We start from the raw sequence: 20,315 nt of genomic DNA, 5'->3' as shown, positions 1-20,315 counted from the left end.
CCAAGTCTGGATGACTCTGTCGACCATCTCGGGTGTGCCTGTCACTGTCCCATCAATAAGATGGTGATATTTAGTCCAGAAAAGTACCCATTCCCTAGTACTAAACCAGGATATGGGCACAGGAAGCTGTCCAAAAAAAGGATTCTATTTGAGGTTCTCCCAGGAGGCTGAAAGTAACTGAGAGTACTTTTCCACAAGAGACTCCCCCCTGCGCTTTCAGGTGGAGCTCCTGTGCTGGGAAGACCTGCAGGTAGAGCTACCTCTTGAGGACTACTGGCTACCAGGTCCCAGAATGGAGGGTGCCAGCCTTGCTGGGACATGATTATCCACAGCTATGCCAATGAAGAGGCTGCCCAGGAGACCCTCTTCCATCCTGTGGATGAGGACTTGGGGCTTTTTCCTCACCACTTGACAAGATTCTTAATGAAACATTTGCCTTCAGGAGGGGCCACGTGATGCTAGAGGAGGTGCATCGTGGGGGTACTCTGGACAGCTTCACTCAGACACTCTGGCATCTGTATCCCAGGAAAGCAACAAGTAAGACAGCGTCACCATGTCCCGCAGTGCTCAGGCAGCTTCATCAGAAGCCATTTGTCTACCCACCGCTGAAAGATCCTGAAGGCATCTGCTGGATACGTGCGAGCTGAGATGGCAGTGAGGGCAAATTTCTAAGTATTAAAGAAAAAAAGGGGGAGTGAAGGGGCTGGAGAGAACAGCAGTCAGCTGCAGCCATGCTGGGGAATCAACCACCTGCACATCTGAGGCCCTGAAGAGTCTCAATCTCCCGGGCTGTTCACACTGTGGACAGAGCCGGACAGCAATGGCGACGACAAGACGACAATGACGAGGCAGAGGGGACGGCAGGGGACCCGGTTACCCAGCATGCTGTTCAGCCAATTCAACGGCTCAGCCCACTGGAAGCCGTTTTACCAGCAGCGAATTGTAGAGCGCGAGCCCAAATCACCAGCAGCCAAGATGGCTGGAGTGAGCGCGGCAGCAGGCGCTCCTGCTACCTTCCCGCCCGGCTCCTGCAGGACACTGATGTTGGAGGCGCCAAGATGCTGCGGGAGCTGATAGAGGCCAGTGCTTGAGACTTACGTGCTTCAGGCCAGTAAGAGTCACCTTAGCTTGTTCTGCAGGACCAACCTTCATGCCTCCTCGGGTTCTGTGTGCTGCTTTCCGGAGCTCTCCGTCTCCTAGGTATTTGCAGTGGGATCCTTGGGTTTGGGACACTTCCCACAGGGCTTCCCATGTGGGCAACATTTTCACTTTGCCTTCATTGATTTCTCTTTGCAAGTCTTTCTCTCAATTTCTAGTCCTTCATGATCAAAAATAAGCTCATTTCTTTTGGATTGGGTAAGACACACCAGGACTTGTATACTGGTTGTGTGGGGGTCTGTTATAAGCCCATCCACACTTCTGAGCAGATGACATCTCCAGGTCCACCAGGGGGTCCTCCAGAGGAAGCGAATCTGAGGAAATGGTCTGTGGGGTTGAAAAGTGACTGAGAGCATATTGAGGAGGGCTCAGAGGTAGGAGCCTCTTCGATAGACTCCCAGGCTAACCCCTCTCTCACAGCAGTGTCTTTCAGCATCAGAGGTGAACTCTGGCTCATAGTTTGTGACAGGGAACTTTGAGTGACAAAAGTGCTAGCTGCCCAGTTGGAACCTTTGACTACAGTGTGTTCTCCATCATTGCCTTTAGCCATCTGACAAGAATGATCCCAATGTCCCTCCCTCTCCTTCATTCTGGTACCCACCAAGAATATTCCTACTCCTGCATCACCTGTAGGAATCCCAACACCCACAGAGAGTCAATGGCCACCATCAGTACTGGAGGTTAAGTAGAAACTTCCTTTCCCCCTTTCTCAGCTGGATGGGTATTCATCCTGCCTGAAACTTTTCTTCCCCTTCTCTAGGGCAAAAGCCATTACTTAAAATTTTGGAAGACTGTCTCTTCAGTTACACATTTCTTACAACATAATTTCTAACAACTTAATTCTCACTTCTTGGACTGTTCTTTTTTACTTCTTGCCCATACTTTCTATTCACTTGTGTTCTATCCTGCTGTAAAGTAGCCTCCTTGATGTTAGGCACTGTCTGTTTGGCTTTATATCTCCAGTGCCTGGTATGGTGCCTGCTACATAGTAGATCCTTAATAAATGGTATCTATTAGCTGTTGTTTTTTTCCTCTGTGAAGTTGTGCCTTGTCTATTGATTAGTTATGGGCCCTGGATTTTGGGAGCATTCCAGGACGCCTCCTAAGATTGTTGGCAGCCTCTTTTATTTAAGTATGGTTTGAAGTAATTCCTCCTGTGGAATCATGAAGGACAAGTGAATTGGACATGGTCTGCCCAGTTGACACTCAAAGCCAAAAATGAGGTGCTATGGGAGAAGGATGAGGTAGAAGCAATCTTTCTGTCGAGTGGCCAGGGGTGTTGACCATTTCTAGCTCTGGCAAGGAGGATGAACAAATGACCCTATGGAGGGGCAGAGGTTCAGGAGGCAAGAGAAGATGACAGAAATCTACTGATGCTAATTCCCAAGGCAATACCCTGTCACTGTTCTGAATCAAAGGAATGAGCATGGTGTACTCTGACTTGTTGCCCTCTTTCTTCTTCTGACATGACTGAGCCACAGGTCCATCTTTTAACCTTCTATTCAAGCATTGATGCTAGTTTGGTGACTATCATCCACATTCCAGACCAGGTGGCATCTAGAATCTTCTGGGTATCAACAAATGAGCCCTATGGAGAAGTAGAAGCCTCCTTTATGATCATTCTCCTGGGTGTTCTCACCTCCATTCCTGATCTTTGGAGATGGCTAGCTTATACAGGGCACACCAAAAATCTTATTGCACTAGAAAGTTAAATTAGGTTAAGAGACCCACCCAGCACCAACCTGGGATAGATTCTAATCTCCTTCAAGGACAGAATGCCCATAGGTATAAGCCCTATATCCCAGAATTCATTCTTGACCACTTGTCAGCTTATCTTAAAACCCTAGTTTGTTCAATTCTCATAACATGTTCACTGCAGGGGCTGTAATCTATATTTTACAGATGAAGAAGCTGAGAAAATTTAAGTATGTATCCCAGCTAGTTAGTGTGAGAGACAGGATTTGAACATAAGTTTCCCTGACTATAAGTCTAGCAGTCTTATCCTCTGCATCAGCTGGCTGCCATGGATCTACTTTTAGGAAATTTAATGAAAGTTCTCTCTTTTGGAAAATCCTGGCAGAGTAACAGTTTAGAATTCTTTGAATTGGTAGGGAGCTTGGGAAGGGACCTATTAAATTTCTCAGGGAGCAAATTGAGACTCAAATAGGGGAAGGACTTACTGTCAAGGTCACTCAGCTAGCAAATGTCAGAAATAGATTACAGGTCCACTAACTCCAAGTCCCAGCTCACACAGAATCATAAAACTGGAAGGGAATTCAGAAGGCATCTAGTCCAACTTTTAAGCAATAGAGAACACTTCCTAGATTCTGGAGAGGGCCAGAAGCTTCATTTAACCTATTTAGTCACTCAACAAACATTTGTTAAATACTTTTCACAATACTGGATATGAGAGACTATTTCTATTCTTCACCTTTTTTGTATTATAGACCCTTCTAGCTGTCTAGTGAAACAGAATAATGTTTTTAAATGCATAAAAGAAAGCACATACCATTACCAAAGGATTATCAAAAACCAAGAGATTACATAGGAATAAAAAAAGTTTTTTTTTTTATTTTTTCCCATTGAAGTTGATGATCTTGCCTCCCTGAAATCTACATAAGGGTAAATGGACCCCTTAATCCCAATGGATCATGTTAAAAACCCTTCTTTCAGACATAATTCCAGTTCTTGTGGACCATAGTCTAACAGATTGAATGGGACAGAGAGCCATATTTGTAGAGCTAAAGAACTGTATTTAGTTACAAATTTGCACAAGGCAGAGAAAGGAGGGAAGTAACCAGTTAGATGTTGTCTCCAACCAGGTCCCACTCATAGGAAGCTGGGCATGGTGATGAGTGAACCAAGATGGGCAAAGAGCTCTTGTTATGAGATGGAATCAAAGAAGACCTTAAGCATCCATGAAACTGCTTCTGAATACTTTGACAGGAGAGATGAGAAAATGGAATTATAAGGGGAGTGTAAGGAATGTTGGATTTAGTCAGAGGAAATGCACTCATATCTTGACTCTATTACTACCTAAGTGAACTTGGGAAAGTCATTTACTCAAATTCTTAGTTTCTTAATCGATCAAATGAGAGAGTTTACCTAGATGAACCACAATGCCCCTTCCAGCTCTAAACCCAAAGAGTTCATTTCCCACTAGAGTAAAGGAAAGAATGGAGCCTCTCACCACCTAACTTGACCTTAAACCTAACACCTTCTTCGCTGATGGATTTAGATCTGGTGCTCTCATTCTGAGATGGGAACTGAATGGGAAGAATTGGAAGGAAGCCCATATACTGCCTAGTCTGACCTTCTTCCAAGAGCAGGAATCCCCTCTGCTGCCTCCTCAAAGTTTTCATCCCTTTTGAGTTCTGCCCTTGTAGCATAAGGGCTCCCTTAATGGAGCCTTGAGATTGTCTTGGCTCTCTCAGAAGTGACATTCCACTTGGAAAAATATGACCATCCATCCTCTGAAGGAAGAGTAAGACCTCCCTGTCTTCTGTCTTCTTAGAACCAGCAGTAAACATGATTAGGACAATAGTGGAAATTTTGTTAATTCCTTGGTCTTGACCCACTTCTTGGAGGGAACATGGGTGAGTGAATAGCTGGCTTTCCTTTCCTGTCTTCTGGAGAGAGTTTCATCCCAGCCAAAAGTCAACAAATCCTGGCTGAATCAAGCACTGGAGTAATATTCAGATAGATAGGCTAAGTGTCTTTCTACCTTTCTGTATTTCTTTGCTTTCACTCTTTTGTAAATAAAAACTTTTAAAAGTCATTTCAACTTTGAGCAATACAACTTTAAATTGGTGACCATCATATTATTCATAATTTTCATGTTTTAGTCTAACCCTTAAAATTTAATTCCTACACCGGTTAAGATGGCGGCTTAGAGAAAGCTAAAGTTCAGATCTCCGGAAAACCCTTCCCGACCGATCTCAAAATATAAGCTCCTAAGGCGCCGAAATTCAAAACGATCAACAGCACAGACCCTGGGAACCCTCCTCCTGGACCTGGACCCGGTTCAAAAGGTACGGCTCCCCTCAAAAGCCAGAACCCAAGATCACTCGGACCTCAGGGGTAGGAGCGCAGAGTCCAAGGCTCCAGGAAGCCGCAGCCCCGCCGGGCTCAGAGAGCAGGGTCCTAGGAACAACAACCCTCAGGGCCTTCTACCCGAGTCCCGGTGAAAGTTACTGCCTGGGGCTTCCACTGCAGAGAGCTGGTGGAAACAACAGCAACCCTCAGGGCGGGCAAGACAGCCTCACGGGCTGGATCCTGCTATCCAAGTCTCAGTGAAAGTCCTTGCCCTCGGAGCTTGGGGAAGCTGCAGCCCATCCCCCCGCAGGCTGACGAAACAGCCTCACGGCCAGCGATTCTGAAGGCAACTTCCGGAAAGCGAGCCGGGGGGAGAGTGTGACCTCGTGGTCCAACCCTTCCATTCCAGTTCCAGTGAGGAATATTCAGTTTAACCCAGGGAAAGCTCATAGAACCAGCATCTGCCCAGGACTAAAGCCTCTGATCACCAGACAGAGATAAGAAAAGCTAATCCTCCACATTCAGAGATGACAAACTCCACAGAAGCACAGAAGCCCCAAAATACCAAGAAAAATAAGAAGAAAGGGGCGACTTTGGACACATTCTATGGAGCCAAAATACAAAATACAGAGCAGATAGAAGAAGATATACAAGAAAATTCTCCAAAATCTTCCAAAGGAAATAGAAACTCTCCACAAACCCATGAAGAATTTGAATCAGAAATGACCAAAAAGATGGAAGCCCTCTGGGAGGAAAAGTGGGAAATAATGCAAAAGAAATTCATGCATCTACAAAACCAGTTTGACCAAACTGTAAAAAAAAACCAGGCTTTAAAGCAAGAACTAATAAAGCAAAGCCAAAACACCAAGAAATTAGAAGAGAACATAAAATATCTCACCGACAAGGTGATAGATCTGGAAAATAGAGGGAGAAGAGATAATTTAAGAATAATTGGACTCCCAGAAAAGCCAGAAATAAACACCAAACTCGATATGGTGATACAAGATATAATCAAAGAAAATTGCCCAGAGATTCTAGAACAAGGGGACAATACAGCCACTGACAGAGCTCACAGAACACCTTCTACACTAAACCCCCAAAAGACAACTCCCAGGAATGTAATTGCCAAATTCCAAAGCTATCAAACAAAAGAAAAAATCCTACAGGAAGCCAGAAAAAGACAATTTAGATATAAAGGAATACCAATCAGGGTCACACAAGACCTTGCAAGTTCTACTCTGAATGATCGTAAGGCATGGAACATGATCTTCAGAAAGGCAAGAGAGCTGGGTCTCCAACCAAGAATCAGCTACCCAGCAAAACTGACTATATACTTCCAAGGGAAAGTATGGGCATTCAACAAAATAGAAGACTTCCAACTTTTTGCAAAGAAAAGGCCAGAGCTCTGTGGAAAGTTTGATACCGAAAATCAAAGAGCAAGGAATACCTGAAAAGGTAAATATTAAGGAAAGGGGAAAAATGTTATCTTCTTCTTTTACTCAAACTCTCTTCTATAAGGACTACATTTATATCAATCTATGTATACTAACATGTGGGGAAAATGTAATGTATAAATAGGGGGTAAAGAAAGACCAAATAGAATAATGGTTCTCACACAAAGATTCACATGGGAAGGGGAGGGGAAGAAAACTCCTATAAGAAGGAGAGGAAGGGGGGGGGTTTACTTAAACCTCAATCTCAGGGAAATCAACTCTGAGAGGGAAAAACATCCAGATCCATTGGGATCTTGAATTCTATCTTACCCAACAAGGGTAAGGAGAAGGGAAAACCAAGGGGGGAAGGGGGAGAGGGAGAACAAAAAGGGAGGGAAAGAGAGGGGGGAGGGGAAGGGAAGAAAAAGGGAGGGACTAAAAAGGGAAACATCAAGGGAGGGGACAAGGGGCACTGATTCAAAGTAAATCACTGGACTAAAAGGTAGAGCCGAAGAAGAAAAGGTTAGAATTAGGGAAGGCAATCAAAATGCCAGGGAATCCACAAATGACAATCATAATTTTGAACGTGAATGGTGTGAACTCACCCATAAAACATAGACGAATAGCAGAATGGATTAGAATCCAAAACCCTACCATATGTTGTCTTCAAGAAACACACATGAGGCGGGTTGACACCCACAAGGTCAGAATTAAAGGATGGAGTAAGACCTTCTGGGCCTCAACTGATAGAAAGAAGGCAGGAATGGTAATCATGATATCTGATAAAGCCAATGCAAAAATAGACCTGATCAAAAGGGATAGGGAAGGTAATTATATTTTGTTAAAAGGGACTCTAGACAATGAGGAAATATCATTAATCAACATGTATGCACCAAATAATATAGCACCCAAATTTCTAATGGAGAAACTAGGCGAATTGAAGGAAGAAATAGACAATAAAACCATACTAGTGGGAGACTTAAACCAACCATTATCAAATTTAGATAAATCAAATCAAAAAATAAATAAGAAAGAGGTAAAAGAAGTGAATGAAATCTTAGAAAAATTAGAATTAATAGACATATGGAGAAAAATAAATAGGGATAAAAAGGAATACACCTTCTTCTCAGCACCACATGGCACATTCACAAAAATTGACCATACATTAGGTCACAGAAACATAGCACACAAATGCAAAAAAGCAGAAATAATGAATGCAGCCTTCTCAGATCACAAGGCAATAAAAATAATGATTAGCAATGGTACATGGAAAACCAAATCTAAAACCAATTGGAAATTAAACAATATGATACTCCAAAACCGTTTAGTTAAAGAAGAAATCATAGAAACAATTAATAATTTCATCAAGGAAAATGACAATGGCAAAACATCCTTTCAAACCTTTTGGGATGCAGCCAAAGCAGAGGCAAATTCATATCCCTGAAAGCTTATATTAACAAACAAGGGAGAGCAGAGATCAATCAATTGGAAATGCAATTGAAAAAACTCGAAAGCGATCAAATTAAAAACCCCCAGCAGAAGACCAAATTAGAAATCCTAAAAATTAAGGGAGAAATTAATAAAATCGAAAGTGATAGAACTATTGATTTAATAAATAAGACAAGAAGCTGGTACTTTGAAAAAACAAACAAAATAGACAAAGTACTGGTCAATCTAATTAAAAAAAGGAAGGAAGAAAAGCAAATTCACAGCATTAAAGATGAAAAGGGGGACAGCACCTCCAATGAGGAGGAAATTAAGGCAATCATTAGAAATTACTTTGCCCAATTATATGGCAATAAATACACCAATTTAGGAGAAATGGATGAATATATACAAAAATACAAACTGCCTAGACTAACAGAAGAGGAAATAGAATTCTTAAATAATCCCATATCAGAAATTGAAATCCATCAAGCCATCAAAGAACTTCCTAAGAAAAAATCCCCAGGGCCTGATGGATTCACCTGTGAATTCTATCAAACATTCAGAGAACAGTTAATCCCAATACTATACAAACTATTTGACATAATAAGCAAAGAGGGAGTTCTACCAAACTCCTTTTACGACACAAACATGGTACTGATTCCAAAACCAGGCAGGTCAAAAACAGAGAAAGAAAACTATAGGCCAATCTCCCTAATGAATATAGATGCAAAAATCTTAAATAGGATACTAGCAAAAAGACTCCAGCAAGTCATCACAAGGGTTATCCACTACAATCAAGTAGGATTCATACCAGGAATATAAGGATGGTTCAATATTAGGAAAACCATCCACATAATTGACCACATCAACAAGCAAACTAGCAAGAACCACATGATTATCTCAATAGATGCAGAAAAAGCCTTTGATAAAATACAACACCCATTCCTATTAAAAACACTAGAAAGCATAGGAATAGAAGGGTCATTCCTAAAAATAATAAACAGTATATATCTAAAACCAACAGCTAATATCATCTGCAATGGGGATAAACTAGATGCATTCCCAATAAGATCAGGAGTGAAACAAGGATGCCCATTATCACCTCTACTATTTGACATTGTACTAGAAACACTAGCAGTAGCAATTAGAGAAGATAAAGGAATTGAAGGCATCAAAATTGGCAAGGAGGAGACCAAGTTATCACTCTTTGCGGATGACATGATGGTCTACTTAAAGAATCCTAGAGATTCAACCAAAAAGCTAATTGAAATAATCAACAACTTTAGCAAAGTTGCAGGATACAAAATAAACCCACATAAATCATCAGCTTTTCTATATATCTCCAACACAGCTCAGCAGCAAGAACTAGAAAGAGAAATCCCATTCAAAATCACCTTAGACAAAATAAAATACCTAGGAATCTATCTCCCAAGACAAACACAGGAACTATATGAACACAACTACAAAACACTCGCCACACAACTAAAACTAGACCTGAACAAATGGAAAAACATTAACTGCTCATGGATAGGACGAGCCAATATAATAAAAATGACCATCCTACCCAAACTTATTTATCTATTTAGTGCCATACCCATTGAACTACCAAAATACTTCTTCGCTGATTTAGAAAAAACCATAACAAAGTTCATTTGGAAGAACAAAAGATCAAGGATATCCAGGGAAATAATGAAAAAAAACACATACGATGGGGGCCTTGCAGTCCCTGACCTAAAACTATATTACAAAGCAGCAGTCATCAAAACAATTTGGTACTGGCTAAGAAACAGAAAGGAAGATCAGTGGAATAGACTGGGGGAAAGATACCTCAGCAAGACAGTATACGATAAACCCAAAGATCCCAGCTTTTGGGACAAAAATCCACTATTCGATAAAAACTGCTGGGAAAATTGGAAGACAGTGTGGGAGAGACTAGGAATAGATCAACACCTCACACCCTACACCAAGATAAATTCAAAATGGGTGAGTGACTTAAACATAAAGAAGGAAACCATAAGTAAATTGGGTAAACACAGAATAGTATACATGTCAGACCTTTGGGAGGGGAAAGGCTTTAAAACCAAGCAAGATATAGAAAGAATCACAAAATGTAAAATAAATAATTTTGACTACATCAAACTAAAAAGCTTTTGTACAAACAAAACCAATATAACTAAAATCAGAAGGGAAACAACAAATTGGGAAAAAATCTTCATAGAAACCTCTGACAAAGGTTTAATTACTCATATTTATAATGAGCTAAATCAATTGTACAAAAAATCAAGCCATTCTCCAATTGATAAATGGGCAAGGGAAATGGATAGGCAGTTCTCAGATAAAGAAATCAAAACTATTAACAAGCACATGAAGAAGTGCTCTACATCTCTTATAATCAGAGAGATGCAAATCAAAACAACTCTGAGGTATCACCTCACACCTAGCAGATTGTCTAACATTACAGCAAAGGAAAGTAATGAATGCTGGAGGGGATGTGGCAAAGTAGGGACATTAATTCATTGCTGGTGGAGTTGTGAATTGATCCAACCATTCTGGAGGGCAATTTGGAACTATGCCCAAAGGGCGACAAAAGAATATCTACCCTTTGACCCAGCCATAGCACTGCTGGGTCTGTACCCCAAAGAGATAATGGACACAAAGACTTGTACAAAAATATTCATAGCTGCGCTCTTTGTGGTGGCCCAAAACTGGAAAACGAGGGGATGCCCATCAATTGGGGAATGGCTGAACAAACTGTGGTATATGTTGGTGATGGAGTACTATTGTGCTAAAAGGAATAATAAAGTGGAGAAGTTCCATGGAGACTGGAACAACCTCCAGGAAGTGATGCAGAGCGAGAGGAGCAGAACCAGGAGAACATTGTACACAGAGACTAATACACTGTGGTATAATCGAACGTAATGGACTTCTCCATTAGTGGCGGTGTAATGTCCCTGAACATCTTGCAGGGATCCAGGAGAAAAAAACACCATTCATAAGCAAAGGATAAACTATGGGAGTGGAAACACTGAGAAAAAGCAACTGCCTGAATACAGAGGTTGAGGGGACATGACAGAGGATAGACTCTAAATGAACACTCTAATGCAAATACTATCAACAAAGCAATGGGTTCAAATCAAGAAAACATCTAATGCCCAGTGGACTTATGCGTCGGCTATGGGGGGTGGGGGGAGGAAAAGAAAATGATCTATGTCTTTAACGAATAATGCTTGGAAATGATCAAATAAAATATATTTAAAAAAAATTTTTTTTTTAAATTTAATTCCTACACTCAGAATTGGAGATTCCAGGTCAGATTCTACTCTTTCCCCAGGCATGAGGGTCAGCTCTTCTTCCATTTCCCCCATGCTTATATCTGAGAAGCAAAGTGGATCTTCTCACAAGACCACATCTCCAAGTCCCATGAATCTCAGGACAGATGTCTCAAACTCTAGACCAGACACCAGTTCAAAGTGTTGTGTCCACCTTCCCAAGGAAGAGCACATGGGAAATTGACTCCAGGTCAGCTGGCCCTCTGGCCAACAGACTATCAGACTTCACTGGCTCAGCTACTGGGACAGAGGCCCCAAGGCTAGGGGACAACATCAGGGCCTGGCCTGCCCTTTAGCTCTCCCCTGAAAAGGGACTCCAGTTTCCTTCAGCACACATGCTGGCTCATGAACCAGTTTATCTAGCTTTATGATCAGGTATCTAATGGCAATAGATGACAGCATTCTCATCCTGGTCACCACCTTGACTGAGGCAGCTAACCTTTTCTTTGTTCATTCCCTAGAGGCAGGTGCCTCTGGCAAGCTTCATGTGCTGTCAAGCCTCAGCTTAGACTCTTCTCCCATGTTCAACCACTCCACATCCTACACTAGTAACTCTTGTCCTGGGATGAACCCATTCTCTGGGGACCCAACAATATATTTTACCCACACTGGCTCAGAGCAGAATGAAGAAAAAAAAAAAGCAGAACAAGGGGGATAGGAGAACAAAGGAAATTAGGTATTCACATCATCCTCAATTGACAAGGACATCCAGTGGACAACTGCCTCTTCCCCCTCAGGGTCCACACTCACAAGCAGACATCCCTTCCTCATCTATGCTTCAGGCCTTGATGCTTCCATTTCAGTGGTATTCACAAGTACTTCTGAACTCCTCCCTTCTTTCCAGAGGGTCAAATTTGAGTGGGGAGGTTGATTCAGTTGTGTCTTGAGATTTGAAGAATCCCTGGGTCTTTAACAGGAAGCCATTCCCTTCCTTGATAGTTCCCCCTCAGGACCTCTATGCCCATCCACTCAAGATCCCTGACTTCTGTTGAGCATGCTAGTTCCCCACACTGGTCATGAGGGTAGCCTTGTGGTCCTTGGGGTTAAAATGACCCTCTCTTTTGGGCAGAAATTGCATTTTCTCATTCTGGTCAAATGCTTTTGGTGTGATACAGAATTGGACTATGCAATGAGTGTAATCCTGGAGGTACTTTAAGAAAGGGAGGAAATAACCAAAGACATAGAGATCATGCATGAATCTGTGGGGGACTATTGGTCTTTGCAATATCTGAGAGGACTCCCTGCCTGATATACAGCAAATATTCCGTAAATGTATACTGATGGATATATTGACCAATTCCCTTTTTGGCAAGCATCAATGAAAATTTGGATGCTTGTACCCTCATTATAGGCTTAACCTCACATGAAGGTACCAAGTTAATAGCTAACAAGCCCTAGTACCCACCACTACTGTCAGCCAGTGTTTCAAGTTAGGAAAAGTCTCTCCTGTCCCCCCTGTACTAGACAAATCTTCATGTATGCTTGGTTTCTCTTTCCTGCTTTTGGGCAGTCTTGATTTCATGGATAAGTCTTGGGTCCTAGGGACTTCATGATTTTTTATTTCTCTCAATATTTTAATCCTATCTTCCTTGATTTCTCTATTTGAAGCCTTTTCCTATTTCTATTCCTTTGGGATTGTAAATTTGGACTCTTCCTTTGGAAGATGTAGAGGAAGCAAGATTTTGCCCATTGCTTTGCTTTTTTAAATTTTATTCAAAAGTTTAAAAAACTAAATAAAACAAACATTTCTATACACAAAGAACAAGACTGTACATAAATGAAGTTACAAATCTCTACTATGTTTAACTTACCTTTCGTCACATCTAAAGAATAAATTCTGAACACAAGTAATCCAGCCCCTCCCCACCCTATCTGCATCACAGAAAGTATTATATGGGAGACCAGTATATTCATACAATTTAAATCTTTAATGTTTCCACCTTTCAGTTTACACTCTGGAGATAACATTCACAATTTATTCTTCTAGTATTAATTCTGTCATTGTGTATAGTGTTCTCTTGGTTCTACTCATTTTACTGTTCATTAGCCGGTATAGTCCTTTCCAAGTTCCTTAGAAATTTTCCAGTTCATCACTTTTATAGCATAGTAGTATTCAATCACAATCATATACTACAATTGGTTTAGCCAATTGACAATTCATGAGCATTCCTTCAATTTTCATTTCTTTGACAACACAAAGTAAGCTACTATAAATGTTTTAGAACATACAAGTTCTTTTCCCTTTCCCCAAAGTCCTTGGAAAACAGACATAGCTATGGGTTTCCTGAATCTATACAATTTCATAACTCTACAGGTGTAGTTCTGAATAACTCTTCACAATGGATGGATTGGTTGGTTTACAGCTCCACCAACAGTGTATTGGTGTTCTCATTTTTTCACATCCTCATCCAAGTTGCCCTATGGTCAGTTTAGCCAATCTCATGCGTATGAAAGATTCTCTCAGAAGTTGGCATTTCTCTAATCACAAGTGACAGGAGCACTTTTTTTTTCATATAACTATATATGGCATTGATTTCTCCACCCAAAACTTGTGTATTTATAACTTTGGGCCATTTATCAATTGGGGGGGGTGACTTTTTCTTATAAACACAGCAAAGATCTCTATATATTTGAGATTTGAATGTATAAAAATATCTTCGCAATTTTCTGCTTTCCTTCTAATCTTGGCAGAATTTATTTATTTGTTCAAAATCTGTTCAAATTAATGTACTCAAAATTATCCCTTTCACATTTCAAAATGCTCTCTGTTCAGTCCAACAACACCCACTACGAATTGTGCTACAGGGAAACAATGTCCAGAGACACCCTAAAGATTCATTTTTTTTTCTTTAAGGATCACCCCATCTCCAGAACTACTGAAGATTCTTCAAGAGAGTCTATGGACACTAACTTTCTCCCACATCATTCCATATCAGTTGAGTCTAAAGGTATACTAGACTCTGATTCTTCCTCAGACATCAGCCCATAAGTGATCTCTTTTTCCTTTTCCCCCATGGGCATCCCTAGTGAAGCCACAACAACAGGGTGGGAACCTAACACTAGGAGACATCCTCAAACTAATCTAGGCAACTCCTTTCACAAAAGGATCTCTCCCTCAGGGTAATGCATCAGCCCAACATTTACTGTCTTCATCTGACTCAGTGTCTGTTAGCAAAGTTCCCATTTCCATGACAACACATACAGTTGATTCTGACATCACAAAGAAGGCCCCTATAAAAGGAATCAACTCAACTCATTTGAGCTACCTTACACTAAGGTCCCCTTTACCTTTACCTGATCCTTAACCTTTACATTATCCTTTACCTTTACCTGATCCTTAACCTTTACCTTATCCTTTACCTTTACCTTTACCTCATCCTTTACCTCTTTTCACCACTTCTACTACACCATGGGTTCGCGGTGTAGTACTTTGCTGACAAAAAGAAAAGTGACAGGTACAGTCTTTGGTTCAGGCCAGGATCCTTCATGAACTCTTTCTCTTCTCTGGAAGATCAGGGTAATGTTTGAGTTGGGGAGGGGGGTTGATTAGTTTCTGCTTTAAGGTAGGAAGAAACCATATATATTTAACATGAAGACATTCTGTTCTCTGGTAGAGCCCCCCCTGGAGAATCTTGGATACTAATGGCCACTTTAGTTTCTCACACTCTTCTTCAGTGTAGTCTTGTCTTCCTTGGGCCTCAAATGACCCTTCCTTTCTTCATTTTGGTCAAAGGCTTTATATATGAGTTAAAATTGGGTTGTGGTAAGTGCCTTGGGGCAGTTAAGAAAAGGGACAGATTGAACAAAGAACCTCAGATTTTCTGTATGGACCTATTGGAGGCTTTAGGTCTTTTCATGTTGCTCCTTATCTGAATGGGCTCTGCCTGTACAGTAATTCTCAATAACTGTGTGCTGAATGAGGGATTGAAAGACTTCTCTTTTTTACATGTTTGAGCAAGAGCCTAGGTCTCAGCACTGCCATTGGCAGACCTAACCTGATATGAAGATATATCTCCAGCCAATAAGCCCGTGGCGCCCACTACCAGTGCTAGTGCTTCAAGTCTGTAAGAGTCAGTCTCTCCGCTTCCTCTGCTGGGCTAATGTACATGGGACCCAGTTTCTGTTTCCTCTTTCTGAGAGTTCTCCTACTCACGAATATTTACAGTGCTATTCTTGGGTCTTGGTGATTTGCACCTGAATTTCCATTTCTGGGAACATTTTTGTTCTTTCTTCCTCAGTTTCTCTCTTTGAAGCTTTCTCTTTTTTATGTATTTTTCTTGATTGAAAGTACATGGCCTTTTTTTCCTTTGGAAGATGTAGGAGAAGCAACAATTTGCCCACTGCTCGTCTAAGAGAGGCTATTTGAAGAGAGTGAACATTTTTCAGTAGATGAGATTTGCTTGTCTGCCAAGGGGAGTCATCTAGAGGAAGAGGATTTGAGAGGGTGGTCTGTGGAGCCAAGGAGGGACTAAGAGCACATTTCAGAGGGATTCACAAGGAAGCATCAACTCCTTCTTGGGTTTTTGTTAGTTTTTAGTCCATGGGAATCACTCCTGACTCTCTCCTTTCATAATCTATATTGGTGGACCTGACTTCAGGGCTTTTATGATAGTCTGTCTTGGTCACTCCAAGTTCCCTTTCAAACTGTCTGGGAGGCTGTCATTTGGCACTCAAAATAACTTCTTCTCCTCCTTACTTTTAGTCTTATCCTTTCTCCTCCACTCCTCCCTTCCTATTGGCTCAAACCAACTGTCATTATTCTGGGCAATGTATTTAAATTGGACTGACTTTCAGAAAGTGGGACCTGTGGAGCCAATATAAGGATAAGAAGGAGTGAAAGAATACACAGGCAACATATTTTGAATCTGGAAAGGACAGCTATCTTTCTAAACAGTTTTTGTACTTTGCCTTCCTCATGAGGGTACTCATTAAGTCAATAAACAATAAATGTTAGTAAATGTTATTTGATTGACATTCTGACTGACTCCCTTTTCCCACAGAATTCAACAGAAGGCTGCCTTCTGGAACAAAAAATGTTGACACCTCTTTGTCTTATGGTAGTACCATCGCCCCATCAGATGACTACTTGGTGTTCACGACTGCCTACAACACTTCAGGTCAGTAGAAGCCTCCTTTTTGCTTTCTCTGTTTGACAGAAATTCTTTCCTCCCAGGTCATCCTTTTGTCTTTTAAGGGCTCTCCATTTCACCATTATTTATACTGCTTTTCCTTCATTCTCATACTCTTCATTACATGGTTGATGCCACTGAATGAAGACAGAAGGAAGAAATTTATTTTGTCTGAAGTCTCTTTATTTTTCAAAATGTTAGAATCAAATAGAAGAATGTTGTTAAGATCTTTAATCACGAGGACCAGAGTTCACTGGGAAAAGGTTCCAAACAGTTTGTTTTGCTCAGAAGCCTTCTTCAGTATATGCTCTGTACAAGCTTTAAACATGGTAGCTCATCCATCACTAAGGGTTTTGGATCATTGGAATAGAGGATTACTTCTCCAACTGGTCTGTTGCATCTACCTGCTATTCCTTGAATGTCCATTTCTTTTCCATTACATCAATGTTGAATATTTTTTCTATATTTTCCCCCGGGATACTAACTTGAGTTTTCAACCAGAATACCACCTGTTTATTGGCATCACTTTGAGCACAAACAAATTTACTTATAATAGGCAATGGTGAGCCTGAAGTCAGGAAAACAATTCCATTCAGCCTCAAACTCTTATTACCTGCATGACCCTGATCAAATCAGTGACCCTTAATTGCTGCCTGCCTCAGTTTCTTCATCTATAAGATGGGGATAGCACATACCTCCCAGGGTTGATTTCTGAGCAAATAAGATGAGATAATCAAATAATAGTTAAGTCTTTAGCACAGTGGTTGTCATATGGTATTATTGAAACATCATTATTAGCTCTTTAATGCCCTTTAGGAGATAAGACTTTGTAGAACAACAGAGGGTGAAAAAATATAAGTCTGGAGTGGAACATGAAGATTATTTAGTTAAAACATCCCATTTTACAGATAAAGTTTGCCCAAAGTCACAGCAGGAGTAAGTATCCAAGTTAGGAATTGAACCCAGGTATATAGTACCTTCTATTTCTTGAGCTCCTTCCATTATTACCATGTTGTCTCCTGGGTGAAATATCCCCCCTGGCATTTTCCTCTCTGGGTGCCTAATTTGGGCTACTTTGGGGTTTGCATTTCCATGTTATGTCTCTTAAATCAGTCTTGTCTCCCTCAGATCACTATACAGGAGAGTAGTCTAGTGGTAAGAGGCTCCACTGCTGACTAAGTCCTATTTAGATCCTGGGACATCCAAATCTGAGATGTAGTTTTGTAAGGGGACTTTCCCTGCATACAATTTTGGGCTGTGAAGTTTGTAGTTCATATGAGTACCATACATTTGTTACTTTGCACACTGTGAGTTAAACATGACAGATCCCTGGACCTCTCCCTCATTCCTTCCTGCAGACAAAGCAGTTGATGTGGTGTGCACCACACAAATGCTAAACCAAAGAGCAGCAGGAGGCCCTGTAGCACTGACAAACAGCTTTCTAGCACTCAGACACCCTCAGTTCTAATCTGGCCTCAGACATTTCCAAGTCATTTAACCCTCATTGCCTAGCCCTTACCTCTCCTTTGCCTTGGAAACAATGCATACTATTGTTTCCAAGGCAGAATGTAAGGGTTAAAAACATGCCCTTAACCATACAGGTTAGTAGATGCCTCCTCTTTACTTCTTTTACTGGAGAGTGATTCCTTCCTACTCTTTGGAGAAGACCCAGTGAAATCACATCCAGAGACTGCAGTGAAGAGACCTTTGTGAAGGGCATTTGGCTTCAAGCCTTTGTGGCAAAAATTGCTCTTTTGATCTCTCTTCCCGAGCATATTATTTAGGGCTTCCTCTTTCCAATGTGAGAAATATTTTGGGTTTGAACAACCAAAGTAGGCCAGGATAGGAGCCCTTAATTAAGCCTGATCATCTATTGCATTCCCTATTCTCACCTGTGTCTTCTTTAGACTTCATTTGGGATGAAACAAGGATATTGGTAAAAATAAACCATATCCCTTCAGAATCTTTTCTATGATTGGTAAATTTCTAATGAGAATTGGAGGCTGGTAGCCAACTGCCAAAGATAATGGCCTGTTTTTCTATGGGACCTAGCAAGCCACCATCAGGAGTTTTGGGTAGAGTCTGTCCCAGCCTAGACAAATGGACTTCAAGCTCCTGAGTCGACTGTCCATGTTGCATTAGAGAACTCTCTGCCTCCTCTGCCAGGGGTTTACGGTTCCTGAGGTTTCACTTTCTGCTTTGTGGCAGTAATTGACTGGTTCATCTTTAGGATTTTGAAGGAATGGCTTCTGAGAGTTGGTTTGGCCATAGCTTTTAAGTCCCCAAGGATTATAGAATGAAAACAGGACATCTTATACTTGGAAGAGCCTGGAGTGAGTCCCACCCATAACTGCAGAATCTCCACTCCAGACTAGCCAACAAGCATTCCCAGTGCAGCATTTCTAACTTTTTCAGTAAGATTTTACATATGGGAGAACCTACTACTTTTGGGGCAGCCTCTCATTTGGGGGCAGTGCTCAGTGGTAGAAAGTGATTTCCTGACACCCAACCTTAATTTCTCTTTGTTCTTTTGCATCTATTGCTTTTGTTCTTCCCCTGGGAAACAAACCAAAAAAGGGTTTCCAAGAAAACACTTCCAAAGGAAAATCATTCAGATACTTCGAAAACAACCATCATGTTCCCTCTGAGCCATTACTTCTCTGAATTAAAGTTCCCCAGTTACTTCAACAGATACTTAGTGGATATGGTGTTGAGATGTTTTGTCATTCTGGTAACCCTCATGGGATCTGATATCTAGAACTTGAAGGGGCCCCTCGGATTTATCTAGCACTAATGCCTTATTTCAATGTAAAGGAAACTGAGTCTGAGGATGTCCCTTGCAAGGTAAACCACTCCAGAGAAGCAGGATGCCCAGACATTAACAGAGTCAGACTTATCTCAACATCTGCTGGTGGAGAAACAAGCCCTTTTCTGTCTAGAGAAGGACCAAGTGATGGTAGAAACAGTGTTCAGCATTTTTTTCAGAGAACACAGATGCTCCTGGAATCACTCAGAATGCATGTAGTCCACAGCCCCACAGTCAGAAAGGGGCTCCACTTTGTGCCTAGCCTAAGCAAAGGAACCAACTAGTCCAGGACTGTCCCTTCACCCTTTGTTAGGAGTATGATGAACACTGCCATGATTGGAGCTCAGATAAGCCCAATTGGACCTTTTTCAATGGAACCCCCTGAGTCCACACTTCCTAAGAGGGGTACTCCCTCTGTTGCACCAGTGACTGAATTCAGAACCAGGGACAATGGACAGCTCACTGGTGTTTCCTCCTTCTCCCCCAGTACCCCAGGATGGGAGGCCATAGAGCTGGTAGTTTAACTGTTTCACAGCTCAGCACACTCACATCTGGACAGTCTCCTTCAGAGGAGCTTGACTGGCCATCTTCATGGCAAGTCCCGTGAAAGGGTCCAACCCAGAGCTGGATGTTTACCCCACTTTAGTCCAAATCTCAGTTACTACAAGAACTAGGATCATAGCAGACAGAGTCTGTCTCAAAGTTGACATCAACCAGTGAAATACCAGCTCTCTCCACCAGCAGCAGCTCCCCAGCATTTTCTGAAGGAAGAATGGGTGCTCTCTGGCCCTAAGGCTCAGAAGTCACAAGTCTCTCACAACTTCAGCCCTACTTGGCACATGACACTCTTTTCCCTCCAACTCCTGTAGCCTCTTCCAGTTATGCCCATGGCAAAAGAACATGAGATCTGCTGAAACTGCCACTAGTAACAAACAGACAACTCTGTCTCTTAGCAGCAAAGTCAGGCATAATTCTGTCTCCTATGAGCCCTGTCACT

The 20,315-nt window shown here is 41.5% G+C and overlaps 1 protein-coding gene across 7 annotated transcripts in view; it reads left to right on the top strand.

The window, feature by feature from the left end:
• The first annotated feature begins 475 nt into the window (after positions 1-475).
• The window catches only part of LOC100619755 (mucin-16-like), an 87,502-nt gene continuing 67,662 nt past the window's right edge, over positions 476-20,315 (top strand). Inside the window, exons 1-2 of one of the 7 annotated variants that reach the window (XM_056820587.1) lie at positions 476-1,200; positions 16,384-16,500. Coding sequence is in view for 6 of the 7 variants with exons in the window: in XM_056820586.1 (XP_056676564.1) it covers positions 14,793-14,838; positions 16,384-16,500 (163 nt within the window). In the remaining variant the exon portion in view is untranslated. Of the gene's footprint in view, positions 1,201-14,104; positions 14,839-16,383; positions 16,501-20,315 lie in introns of those variants that run through there. The other 6 variants (XM_056820586.1, XM_056820585.1, XM_056820588.1 and 3 more) reach the window with 6 other exon arrangements.

The sequence above is a fragment of the Monodelphis domestica genome, chromosome 3 (genome assembly GCF_027887165.1).
Source record: "Monodelphis domestica isolate mMonDom1 chromosome 3, mMonDom1.pri, whole genome shotgun sequence".
Classification (NCBI taxonomy): Eukaryota; Metazoa; Chordata; class Mammalia; order Didelphimorphia; family Didelphidae; genus Monodelphis; species Monodelphis domestica.
This window is presented reverse-complemented; position numbering and strand designations above follow the sequence as displayed.